This window comes from Plectropomus leopardus, chromosome 20 (assembly GCF_026936395.1).
Source record: "Plectropomus leopardus strain MGB_pleo_1.0 chromosome 20, ASM2693639v1, whole genome shotgun sequence".
Taxonomy (NCBI): Eukaryota; Metazoa; Chordata; class Actinopteri; order Perciformes; family Serranidae; genus Plectropomus; species Plectropomus leopardus.
Window position 1 is genome coordinate 1,082,566 of NC_142195.1, and position 13,034 is coordinate 1,095,599.

Here is a 13,034-nt window from a genome sequence, read left to right on the forward strand (position 1 = left end):
AAGTTATGATATGAAGTGGCAAGTGTTGAAACTCAGGAGGTTATTTCCAGCAGGCACTGGAGGTCACTGTGACTCTGCTGTAAACACTGCAGTCAATCCAAACTAACTCAATGTTGTCATAGAAAATGGGAAAAAGTGAGAATTAGACCCACTTACTCAGAGGCACACCTTGACCATCACTAGCTTGTTTAGTGTATAAACAGACAATTAGATTTACCTTCATTCAGTCTACACTTAGAGAATGAATGAGAGAGAGAATGGGAGAGAGAGCAAGAAAGGGAGAGTGAGAGAGGGAGAAAGAGAGTTTTTTTCTGGGAGTTATCGTTTCATCATGTCGGTTTCTATGCACTGATATAAAATGTCTCAGTCCATTGTCTAAACTCAAGTATTTGTCTCCACAAAAAGTGACAAAACTTTTTGAAAGTCTCTTGTACGGAGGTCATCCAGATGTTATCACATCCTGTTGTTCGTCTGTTATTTCAGTCGAGGCACATCTGCTGTCTGAGCTGGGGAGTGTCACATTTGGCAACTTTACGCAGGGGCGTCGCCAGGAATTCTGGGCTCCATGAAAACATATCTCATTGGGCCCCATCACCATGGCCTGAGCCAACCGTGCACAATTGTTATAACCACACCGCATTACCAAATGACCCATTAAAAGCAATAAATAACAATAAATTTGTTTTACACCCCTGAAAATTATGAATAAATAATCACAAGAGTTATTCTAACATTTCTTGAGAAAGATCTGATATTTATTTTTACAAACACAGAGACACATTTTAACATCACATCCTTGCTGTCAGTTTGAAGTAGACAGTTGACAACCACTAGAGGCCTGTATGTTTACCTGAACTCAAAATACCAAAAAAAAACCAACAATTTCCTAAATTTCACTGCCTTTACATAGCAATAATGAGCATATGTTTTTTTACCTGCCTACCATGCATAATATTGCCCTTCAGACTGCCCACCTCTTTAAACAAGATTATTTGAAGTCAAGTGACTTGCTGAACAACAAGGGCTTATTTGGTATTATCTAACCCTTCAAAGTGAAAAAACTCCAAAAACTAGTATACTCTCAATCAGATTCAGCCACACGTGATGCTATGACCCTAAAATTAGAATCATTCTCCTCAGTTCTTAGTTTACTCCTTTAACACTATGGAAATAATCTTTCTTGAAATTAAATACACCATGTTTGTAGAGCATTAGCATGCTTTCAAAGCTAGCGCGAAGTCAAGTTATATCATATGACTCTAGAGATTGTAATGAATCCATTGATATCATATATGTTAAGCTAGCTCACTGAGAAATTAGCTAAATATCACTCCAAAGTTGATTGACTTTACTGCAAGGTGATATTTAGAAATATAATGTCATATGAGATTGTACCTATGATGCTGACTAGTTTAGGATTTAAATACACTTTTCTATAAAACGCAAATTTAATCCAGGCTAGACTGCTGGCTGACTGCCTTGAATCTAAATTGCTGGTATTAGTTTAAACCATTCTTAAACTGCGTAAATTGTGCCCACCTTTCTTTTGAAAGAAAGTCGTTTAAAGTTGTTTTCCCTCAGCTTGCTTCCTTTGTTTCTCTTTTCTTTCTTTCCTTTTTTGATACCCTGACTTCACTTTGGGGGGGGGCATGGTGCTGTAACCTGCAACATCACTCACCTCACGCTTGACTGACTGCTAACAGGTCAATCCAGTCGACCGGCGCAGGGTGGACTTTATCCAGACAATTTTAGTTAACTTGCAGTTATAATTATATAAGAAAAAAAATGAAATGAAAAATTCATTTTTATTTCAGGCCCATTAAGGGCCCCCCTCCCCACTGGAGCCCTGGGTAGTCAGTCCCATTTTTCCCCCCACTACGACGCCCCTGACGGTTTGAAAAGTTAAAAAGTTATTTTAAATGTCCAGAGGAAGTCTGGACGGTGCCTATTTATAAGACCTCGTATTGACTTCTTCATGTCGATGAACAGATCTTCACTGATAACCTTCACCGTGAGGTTTACAGGCCAGACTTTCAGGGAGTGATGTTATAAAGTATCAGGGTGGTCTGCTACCATCTCAATGAAACTCTCTAAACTGCCATGTAATGTCTATGAAGAGCTGCAGCGGAAAGTTGAAAAGTTTAAAATTCGGCCTAATTTGGCCCCTTTTTTTTTTCCACTTACCGCCCAGGTTTTGCTGAGTCTGAAGATGGGAGCGCTTTGCAGAGCAGACACCACTGACACCAGAGAATGAAGGTTGTTCAACTCCAACAGTTTCTGAGAACAAACACAGATATTTTACAAACAGCTTGCAAAGTATAGTATTATCATACGTGTAACAAAAAAAACAGAAAACATATAAAAACATATCTATTATATCACATCTTTATGGCATCACCCAACTGAATAATACTATCTGACCTGTCAGAAGTCGGTTATCTGAGTTATGAAAAGATACTGTGCGACTTGTTCTTCTGTCTTGCTGCATATGTGTCTCAACGCCACATTTTCTTCACTGCCTCTTAGTCAAACTACTCTAAAGACTTTTGACAGATGCAAAAAATGAAAAATTTCAGAAAATTGAACCTGTTTCCAAAACTTTAATGACGGAAAAAGTTTTGGAGTCAGTGTGTAAAAATGCTTATTTTTAGACACGTGACAATTTGGGAAGAAAGAAATGGACTCAGTTTGCAAAGCACTTTAGCCAGGGGAGTTGTTTATAGTCATGGTAAGGTATATGAAGCATGCTACAGTAGTTTGCATAACGTCATGGTTCTATGTTTCCTTTCTATCTCTCACTCTGTCTTTACTAAATATTTTCATAGAGTTGATAAGACCTAAGCATTTGTTCAGTCATTTCAACTCACCTTTGCTATTTTGACAAAATGGCTCAGTATTTCTGCTCGGATTTTCAGCGTCTGGGCGGTCAGGATTTCTCTCACCAGCCAAAAGCTCACCTGAAACAACATACAAACAAACAACACACACACAATCAAGTCTGGGTGTAACTACAACTTCATCAGTTTAATATTGCACTTCAATAACCTTGTGCACTTGTTCAAGCGAAGCAGCAGCAGCTGAATCTCCTGAATTTAAGTCCTTTGTATGGGTAACCCTGGCGTCCATCAACTAACCTTGACGACATACTCTGGACATGATGTGTTTCCAGGCTGAGCAGACTTGTGAACAGTGTATGGTGTGTAAAATGAATGCCTTAAAGCCTTAATAGACACTACAATACAACAAATTACTATCTGCATATGTTTCATCATTACAATACATTATTAAAAAGCAAACTCAACAGATTTTACGTGTTCTCATACATGTTTACATGTTGGAAGTACTACTGCATATCTGAAACTTGTTGTACAAAACCTTTAAGCCCTGTTTTCACTAAGCAGTCTGGTTCAGTTCAGTTCAGTTCAGTTCAGTACGCATTTTTTGGGGTATCTAGCACACTGATCTAGTACTAGGAGATGGAGCTCAAAACACTGTACACTGCAACAAAAAATATTTTCAATTTAGTTTTGGCCTTATCAACACCAGTTGATTTGACGGCCGCCATAAAAAAAAAAACCTCATCAAGGGTAGAGCTAAGCAGGAAATAGGCTACACGCACACGCTATAGCCGCCCTGAAGTCACCCATCAGTTGGTAGACTGTTTTAAAGCCTTGTGTCTGGAATTTTGGTTGCATTTTTGGACCCAAAAGTGACTATATTTGGATGCCACAGTTGAGCTAGCACTAATGCTAGCTGCTACACTGGTTAACACAGTGCATTTATAGCTATGGTTAACTGTGATAAAGCTAATGTTAATACTTATAAGCAAGAGTTGCTTAGGCAACCAAAACGTAAGTTTCATAAACTGAAAACACACTGAACAAGTTGCAGCTACAGCTATGCCTTCACTCTGTGAATCTGGTTTTACACTATAGTTACGTTACATAACCAGCATTGTCTCTATGGTAGCTCCTTGTCAATGGATAGCATCCACCTGTCACACGAAGCAGACAGGACCTTAATTAAGCATAACTTTAGTATTTTAACATTTTAACAGGTGAGTTACATAAAAATTTCACCTCTGTACAGCTGTGATGAGTGGGGACATCTAAGCCTAAAGCCGTTTCTTGTACAAGGCTGTAAACATGTTTATGGGTGCTTTAAGTTAAAGTCTATGAGGAATGACTCACTTTTGGAATCCAGCCCCAAATGGCCATTAAGGGAACTGCAGTTCTTGGCACTTGTGCATTAGCTTTACTTCTTAGTCTCTGAAGTGGCTGCTTGGCCATAACTAAAGTAGTCTTTCAGCATTTCTGAATAAACTCAGTGGATATATCCAGAAGGAAGTTCTGAATATACACACAAAGTTTTGTTCACATCTGACAAAGGGAAAACAAATGCAGGACTTTAAGTGTGCAATTTCTGAAATGTTGACTGCATTGTAATGACAAAAACAAGCGTGTGATTTGTCTCCCTCTTTCCCTCTTTAAAGGGTTTGAAACTGTACCCATTCAGTGCCACTTGCAGCTCTGATTTTGGGCAACTGAGCTGTTTCCTTCTCTTGGCCGAAAAAAGACCTGAACCTGCAATTGTTGCTTGCGGACTATTTTTGTTGTTTGGGTTTTTATATTCCTTTTTTTTTTTTTAAACAGAACTTTGAAAAAAAAGTTTATCATCATATATTTGTTATTTAAGGGAAAGAGACTGTTGCATAATTTAGAAGGATTTCACGTAAAATACTTGGAAGTTATTAAACAATTAAATATTAGCTTGAAAATCTTTGTAAGACGTACCTGGTTGAACCTGCGTGTGAACGCGACCACGTTCGGGGCCAAACTGTGTTTCTCTTTCCCATTCCAACCACAGCTGGCCAGCTCCTGCCAATCAAAAAATCACATTAAGCAACAGACTGAGGAAATATGTAACAATATTTCATACCATCATCAGTGTGGTGGCTGAGACCACAGAAAAAACATAAGTCAGTTGAGTTTTACCAAAAAGATGAATAATGACAACATCACACTGTTGGCATGGAATTACCGTTATTATACTATTTTTTAAAGCTAGATGTGAAACATTTTACACAGAAGCTCTGATAGAAAATGTCATTCCCTGAGTGGCTACTTTAAGTAACACAAGTTAGCAAAGGGCTATAAAATTAGAAAAACATACATGATGTATTTTTAAATCATCATAGTCAAACTATAAGTGCATGACAGGAAAGAAAAGACAAGAAATCAAGACAGTGTGTGATTCCATGCTGGGGGCTCTTTGAGGCTGTGCTTAATCACAGCTCACAATGACAGCTAACATGCTGATGTGAAACAGGTATCACGTTTATTATGTTCATTGTCTGTGTGATCAAAAACCAAAGTATTGGACAAATTAAGGTTTTAAAGTGATGAAGACGCTTGATGAAGAGTGAGAGGACTGTCAAAGTTTTTACAAATCCTCCTGACAGGGACATGCGTGTCTGTATAACATTTCATAACGATCCATCTTATAGCTGTTAGGACATTTCACCAAAAAAGACAAATGAGAACCACATGGTGGTGCTAGATGTAAGGTCAGGGGATCACTAACATCAGAAGGACTCTTCTTCTGGGGCCAATGAATGTTTGTTACTTTTTATAACAAATTTCAGAAATTTTCGAAGCAGAGACCCTTGGCCTGAATTTTGTCTTCTCTCTGACACATAAACTAGGGATGGATGATTTCAAACAGCAGGAATTAACAGCCATCCATCCACCACTGGAAATCCCTTCCTATTTACTCTCTGATAATTGATATTACAATGATACAATGATTTTTTCTTTGTATTTCCTCTAGTACTTTATCCAGTGTTTGTCAAGCCCTAATAAAGACATTAACAAAGAACATCCCGACCTGACAAGAAAGAATTCGAGAAATTCAAATTCTATTATAAACAAGAATTAACAATTTGCATTTTGGGCCAATCCCCTGCTGGACTCAAGTTTCAATGTAGAAAACAGATTAAAAGCAATATTTTGTTGACTGGCAGATTGTTTTGAGATGGAGTGTCAAAGTTACATCTTCATACAAGTGACAACTTGAAGACGTTTTTCAACATTAATTTCACCTATTAATAGTATTATATTATGTATATTATTTTATATAAGTGTTATAGTGTTATCTGTGTCTCTGGAGGCTGCTTCAAAATCTGCTGTTCTTCAGCAAACCGGTGATGTCAGTCAGGCTGCACCTCTGCGTGTCCAGGGGGGATGTGCGCTACATGCACCCAAAAAATTCCTTATTGTTTCACAAAGCAGCTGTATGTCCACCAGCTACTATGCAACATGTGGCAGCAAGTGATTTTAGAATGAGTATATATTTACAAAAAAAAAAGTGTATTACTTTGAACATGAAATATCTTGTCTTTGTACTGTATTCAGCTGAATAAAGGTCTAATAAAGGTCTAAAAGGGTTTATAAATCATCAAATTCTGTTTTTATTGATGTTATACACCATCCCAGCTTTTTTCTTACACATCTCATCTGATACCGATGACTCCCAACAGTTTGAGATAGTTCAATATCAACACATCATTGTTGTCCTCCAAAGTTCCTCTTGAGAACTTTTGTTGCTTGGTAAGAATATTAAACACAGACACAACAAACTAAAAAATGAAAATTCTATTAACTGCCAGAACATCTCAAACTGTGCACCACGACTGGAGTCCTGCTCCTATAGATTAAAATGTGGTGTTGGAAGTTCAAAGTCAAAATGCTGCTCAGGAGACCAACCACATGACAACATGGCTCACTCTTACCTCTGGATGTATCGCTTTGAAGACCGGTGCATCCATCAGAGTGATTTGGCTCTGATAAAACAAGAAAGAAATCCATTACCCTTCAATATGCAGGAGATTAAGAAAAGCAACATATAAATAAAGTACATGCTTCAGCTGAACAACGCTGAAATAATAATTATGGGAAAATACATATATAGGGCCACTGGTCATAACTGTAAATGCTTAGGTGAAAATACCTGCTATAGATCAAAAATACTGTAAATGAACATAAACGCTTTGACTGAATGCTGATTTTGTTGAGAGCTGACAAACTACTTGAAGCAAATATGCAACAATAACGAAAATTAAAATATAAACAAACTGTTTCAGTTGAACACCTTCCAGCCAGTGGATACATTTCAATCAGAATAAAAAGTCACGTTTAACATGGATAATTTGGGGATGCTGGTAAATCTTATTGAATTTCTCTTCAAATGAATCTGATGAATTCTTACAGTATCTGTTGTCCACAGCTGTTTTATACTGAATTAGAAGTTTGACCTTTAGTTCATTTAATCTCTGCAGACATCTTCAGGTATTCAAAAAGTGCAGCAGCAGCAGCATGGTGACGTAAACCACACTGTTCACTGTTTTTATCTTCATTAAATCACTTGTTAAACACCAGGCTGCTACAACGTAAAGCCATCCACCCCCACACACAGCAGAAGGGTTGGTCAGTATGTAATATGACAGTATGTACTATTTCTTGAGATGTCACAAGTATATGGTATATGACTGCATAAGTGTGCGGCTCTAAACCTAATGTCTGACTAATGACTGAATAGTAATACATGATAGAGACCCAAAAAATGTTAATAAAATTAATATTATCACACCTAGCTTTCTTATTAACAGAGAAATACAACTGTACACCTTTTGAATTCAACTTTTTCTCAGTCACAGAACACTGATGAGGCTTAATTGTCTCATTCATTTATCATAAAACACCTTTCATTTACACTCCACATAAACAAAATAAAACTCACTCAAACTGTCTTGCTGGTAATCTAGTTAGTAAGTCCCCTGTTCTAAAAATCAACAGCTCCTGTTTGGTCCAAATAAATCCTTAATTCACTAACTCAAATATAAAAAAAACATGCTGTTATTCCCCACGCTCTCTCTCTGCCTGCTGGCCACCGGCTGTTTACAGTCCTGTAAATTCTCCTTCCACCACTAGGTGTCACTGTGTCTTTCAGCAGTTCCACCAGTAGAGACCAGAGACTGAGCTCTGGTGGTGCATGCTGTGCACTACATACAATGAGTTTAATAGAGATAGGATTTCCAGTATTTATTACGGTATTGAAAAACATACTTTCGGGATTTCCAAATACCCTGGTATACAGTGATACCTTGATACCTCCGAAGCCTAGCCTGAACTTAATATTCTCTTGTTGTTGCAGGAGACGTGGGATTATGGGGCTCTTAATCCAGTGCATCACAACATCCTTTTCAACTTTTTAGCAAAAATGTTCTATTCTTAAAGGCATTACAGTGTAAACAGTGCTGTCACATGAATTGTGAAACAGTTTTACAACTTCATATAAACTACATCAATCCAGTTTCATCAAGTGTCTTTCCACTTGCTGAGAATGTGCATTGCACGTCCCCCAGCCCAATTTGTGCTGTTGCGAAAACATTTTTTTTACATCCTCCAAAGCATACCTCTTAAATCATTGGCTTAGTTCAGACAAACTTTACAACTGTTTTTTTGTTTGTTTGTTTTGTTTTGTTTTTGTCATGGTCATCTGTTGGAAACATAGTTGATGAGGACTGAGCAGTAAATCTGTGAGTGAAAAGAGGCTAAAAAGAGTTGATGAACATTTGGTGTGTGATTAGGATCCTTTTAACAGTAGATTGATTCAGTGTTAACGTAACAAATATTGAGTTTAAAAAAAACAAGCGAGTCAGAGTTAAGAGCAGCATTGCCTATAATGTGTTTATTTCTTGGTTATCAATTTCTACCACTTCAGATTGACAGGAGTTCAAATCTTTGTGAGGGAATTTTATCTGAGAGGCAATATCTAGCTCCCTCTCATTGACATGTAGAAGCTTTGCTGAGTGAGGATTTTAATAGCAGGTAAGATCTGATCCTTCTTGTATGCTGCACAAATCCTGAGTGACATTTGAAAATACTCACAGCAAACTCCTCAGGTGTCACCTTCAGCACATCAAAGACGACTGCATCATAGCTCTTAGCATAGTCCACGCAAGGTCCATCCAGAGAGTCAGAGCTGCTGCTGGCCTGAGAGACAAACACACACACAAACACACATACTCACTGGAAGAACTGCTCTGCACCTCTGTAACCGGCTGTCAGGGAACACATGGAGAATATCATGAAACAGAGTCCGTCTACATAAAGTCAGCAAAATGTAGAGAGACACAGGTCAACTAATTTTAATCATTTATTCAGATAGCTAAATTCTCTGATAAACAACCAGAATCTCAACAAATGCACATGCTGGCATGGATGGTTAGAATTAGACAACAAGGGTGCAGATGGTTATAATCAGCAGTGCTGCCCAAAACTGGTTCAAATGTTGGGGATATTTAGGCTTTGTTTCTGTAAAGTGGGAGGAAATGGAGGCATGTTGTCCATCTTTATATAAAGCCAATGGTTAGGACATTAAAGATCAAAGAATAATTACTGGTGATGATTTTCGTGACCTGTAGGCCTCTCTTCTTCTTTATTTGTGTCTGTGTCTGACAAACCATCAGTTCGGCCTAATTATTTACTTTGTTGTTGATAATATTTATTATATTTTTGTATTGTGGATTGATATTTAATATAACTTTTCTATCTTTACTGATTCCATGGCCTCATTACTAACTATTATTGTGATGGAACCATGTTGTTTTTGTGAGTACAGATTCCAGCTAATGGTTTTATGTTACTTCAGTGATCAAGACTCGTTAACATGATTGTCAACAATACAGGGTTCAAATGTTTAGGAAAACTCTGCTTTAGAAATATTTCATAAGGAAGGAATGCATTCAAAATATCTATTAGACCTTGAGCACCTTTGTTTTGGTGAGAAACGCTGACTGTAACAGAAATGTTGGTTGTTTATATGAAAACATCACAACATTTTAGAAGTCATATACAGACAGAAGAGGATAATGACAGTGACAGAGAGAAATTAGACACACAAATTAAAAGCCATATACAGTATGATCCAAAGTGAAACCATTTTAAGTATGGGTTTACACAAACAAAGACACTTAAAAATAACAATGACTTGCACCATGTGATTCACTGGGTTATTATACTGAATCAAAGACTCCGCCAAGTAAAAACAGATGCTTATTTCCTGGCATATTACTCATTCCACTTTATGATAATAATTTTCCCCTCGCTTGTTAATTTAATCTTGATGCAGTGTGCAAAAGTTGACTTTTTGTCCTTCCTGGGTTAATAAGGCTCAGCTCTGGCATTTTAATCAACAAAACCAATTCAAGAGGCCTTGTTATAAACCATAACTTGGAAAAAGAGAACAACAAGCATGCAAAAGACACATGCAACAGGCCTTATTCAGATGTTTTGGAAAGTGCTCCACAGGTGGAAAAATACTGCTTTTCTTTTATTTAACCCACTGTTGTCTTCAACTGCGGGTAAAATTTCCAGAAAAATTAGCATAAATATCCCATTTCTATTGATATTTGTGCTCCACCATATATATATATCAAATATATGTGTATACATATATATAGATAGATATTAAGATATAGATATACAAGGGCTGTCAATTAATTACATGCTCTGTGATTAATTAATCGCACACATCAAATTTTGCTGTGAAAGTATTTTCAAAAATTCCATTTACATTTATAAGCACAAATTCCACTTATTTATAAAGTCGTGCAGCTCCTGCACTGTAAACCAGCATGGTCCTGCAAATAATTCAAAATAAAATGCCTTGTGTCAACAACTGATGGGATTCTGTCAAGTCAGAGACATTGTCAGAGTAAGTTTGAAACAGAAATAAAGAAGTTTTGAGTAAAACAGACGTCTTTGTATTTCGTCATCTCACTGATTCTGACAGAGAGAGATGACAGGCAGCTGAGATGTGCCAGACAGGCCCTGCTCATGCAGATGTTGTGGATGCTCTAACCCAGGCATGTCAAACCGGTCCACAGGGGGGCCGGTGTGGCTGCAGGTTTTGTTTCCAACCAAGTAGCAGCACACCAGACTTGACTCATTTAATCAACTGATCTCCGTCTTCAGACAGTTGATTGGTCAAACTGTGTGCTCTTGTTTGGTTGGCACAAAAACCTGCAGCCACACCGGCCCCCCTGTGGACCAGTTTGACATGCCTGCTCTAACCTGTCAATACGGGCATCTCTGCTAAATGCTTTGTATTGAAGTGATATTTCAGGCTTGAAGTACTCGGATAGTGACAAAATTCATGTTACAAAGCCACTGTGGCCTTCAGTAATGCAACAGGTCACGGCCCACCACAGCACGCAATTAATCAGCGTTAATTTTTTTAAGCATTATTTTTTGTGATTAACTAATCTAAAGTGAGCTGTTATTTTTGACAGCTCTAACACACACACACACACACACACACACACATACGTGTGTGTGTGTGTGTGTGTGTGTGTGCAGCAATGAAAACTACAAAAGCTTGTTCTTACCTCTGAGGTGACTGAATTGATGCTGGTGCCATCTGAGAGCCCGTTCCTGCGATACATGCTCACAGAGGGGCTGGTGGGATGCACAGGTCAGGGCGACAGAGGCCTATAGCTGGGGGGCACACATAACCTCTCATCCATGCCTGGAGAGGGAAGACAAGTTTGTTTTCATTAGATTTTTCTTTAATGAGCTTTAAAAACAGAGAAACAGTAGTTAGTAGTTAGTAATTTGCAGTTGTCTTTATTTTTTTAGATAATGTTGTAGTTCTCTTTTGCAGCATTTAATTGAACATATGCTTAAAGGCATTTATACAAAGTGCTGTGATGGAGTTTTTATTATTCTAAACGTTGACACTGAAATTGAATTTTTATTACAAAAGTTTATCTGCACCAGATATCTGTAACTGGTTTCTTTGATTATTAATAATTGATATTAACCCTTAAAGAAACATAACAGCCAACCCATAGTTACCAAACCCTCTGATGGATTATTTGGACAATACTGCAGTGCAGGAAAGTACTAATGGCAAGAAAAGGGCAATTAACAAAGCAAGCCAGACAGCTCATCAGAATTATTTAAAGTGTAGGTCTTTCCCTTTTCACATTAAAAAAAAAAAAAAAAAAGCCATGGTGTCACTGAGTGCCGTTTCCTACAAAAGCCTGGTGGAAACACAGTGAGCAATCTTACGAACCAACATGAGACAAAACTGAAACTATTTAATAATGACCACTTAAGCTTCACTTTCACTACTGTACACTGCAGCTGCATATGTGAGAGAGAGAGAGAGAGAGAGAGAGAGAGAGAGAGAGAGAGAGAAACACACTTCCAAAAAAATTTAACTATGGCCGCAAATGCTGATTTTGTGGTGGTGCACCACAAATAAATGAATGTGTGGAAACTCTGCAATGAATCCTACATTCTAGGGATGCACAATATTGGATTTTATGCCAATATCCGATATGCCGATATATAACAAATCTTTTGGCCAATAACTAATAACTGATCAATATATCCACTTTTTTCCCCACCTAATTTTAGTAATCATCAAGTCTCTTCTGTAGTGGAATTAACATCATAATCTGCAGACTCTTATCATGATGGCTCACTAGCAGATGGAGACATGAAATACACTGCTTTTCACTGCATGTAATATTCATTCATTGTGCAAAAAAGGAAAAAGCATGTTGACAAATTCCGATTAAAACAAATTCCATTTAAAATGATAGTTATAATGATAGTTAAAATGATAGTTCAGTATTCATACCGATGACGTGCCGATATTGTGCATCCCGATCATGTTCATTTTGGCAGGTCCATTTCGGCATGCTGTGAAGTACGCAGTCTGATGGCTGTATACATATAAATAGTGTAATGACCGGGCACTGGGTGGTTAGTTGGTTAAGCGTGCCCCATATTCAGAGGCTATGTTTCCTCACCACAGCGTCCCCGGGTTCAAGTCCAACTAGCGGCCCTTTGCTGCATGTTATCCCCACTCTCTCTCATCCCCATTTCCTGTCATCTCTAGCTGTCCTATCAAATAAAGGCCATAAAGCCCCACAAATAACGTTAGAAATACTGTGATGACAC

At 37.8% G+C, this 13,034-nt stretch overlaps 1 protein-coding gene across 2 annotated transcripts in view; it reads right to left on the reverse strand.

Moving 5' to 3' along the window:
* Positions 1-13,034, reverse strand: part of LOC121959529 (ras-specific guanine nucleotide-releasing factor RalGPS1-like) — an 85,180-nt gene that overhangs the window by 66,756 nt on the left and 5,390 nt on the right. For both annotated transcript variants that reach the window (XM_042508883.2, XM_042508882.2), the window contains exons 2-7: positions 11,450-11,589; positions 8,949-9,053; positions 6,791-6,841; positions 4,794-4,877; positions 2,868-2,957; positions 2,185-2,277 (exon numbers count right to left, since the gene is read on the reverse strand). In XM_042508883.2, the coding sequence (XP_042364817.1) occupies positions 2,185-2,277; positions 2,868-2,957; positions 4,794-4,877; positions 6,791-6,841; positions 8,949-9,053; positions 11,450-11,506 (480 nt within the window). In that variant the 5' untranslated portion in view covers positions 11,507-11,589. The remainder of the gene's footprint in view (positions 1-2,184; positions 2,278-2,867; positions 2,958-4,793; positions 4,878-6,790; positions 6,842-8,948; positions 9,054-11,449; positions 11,590-13,034) is intronic.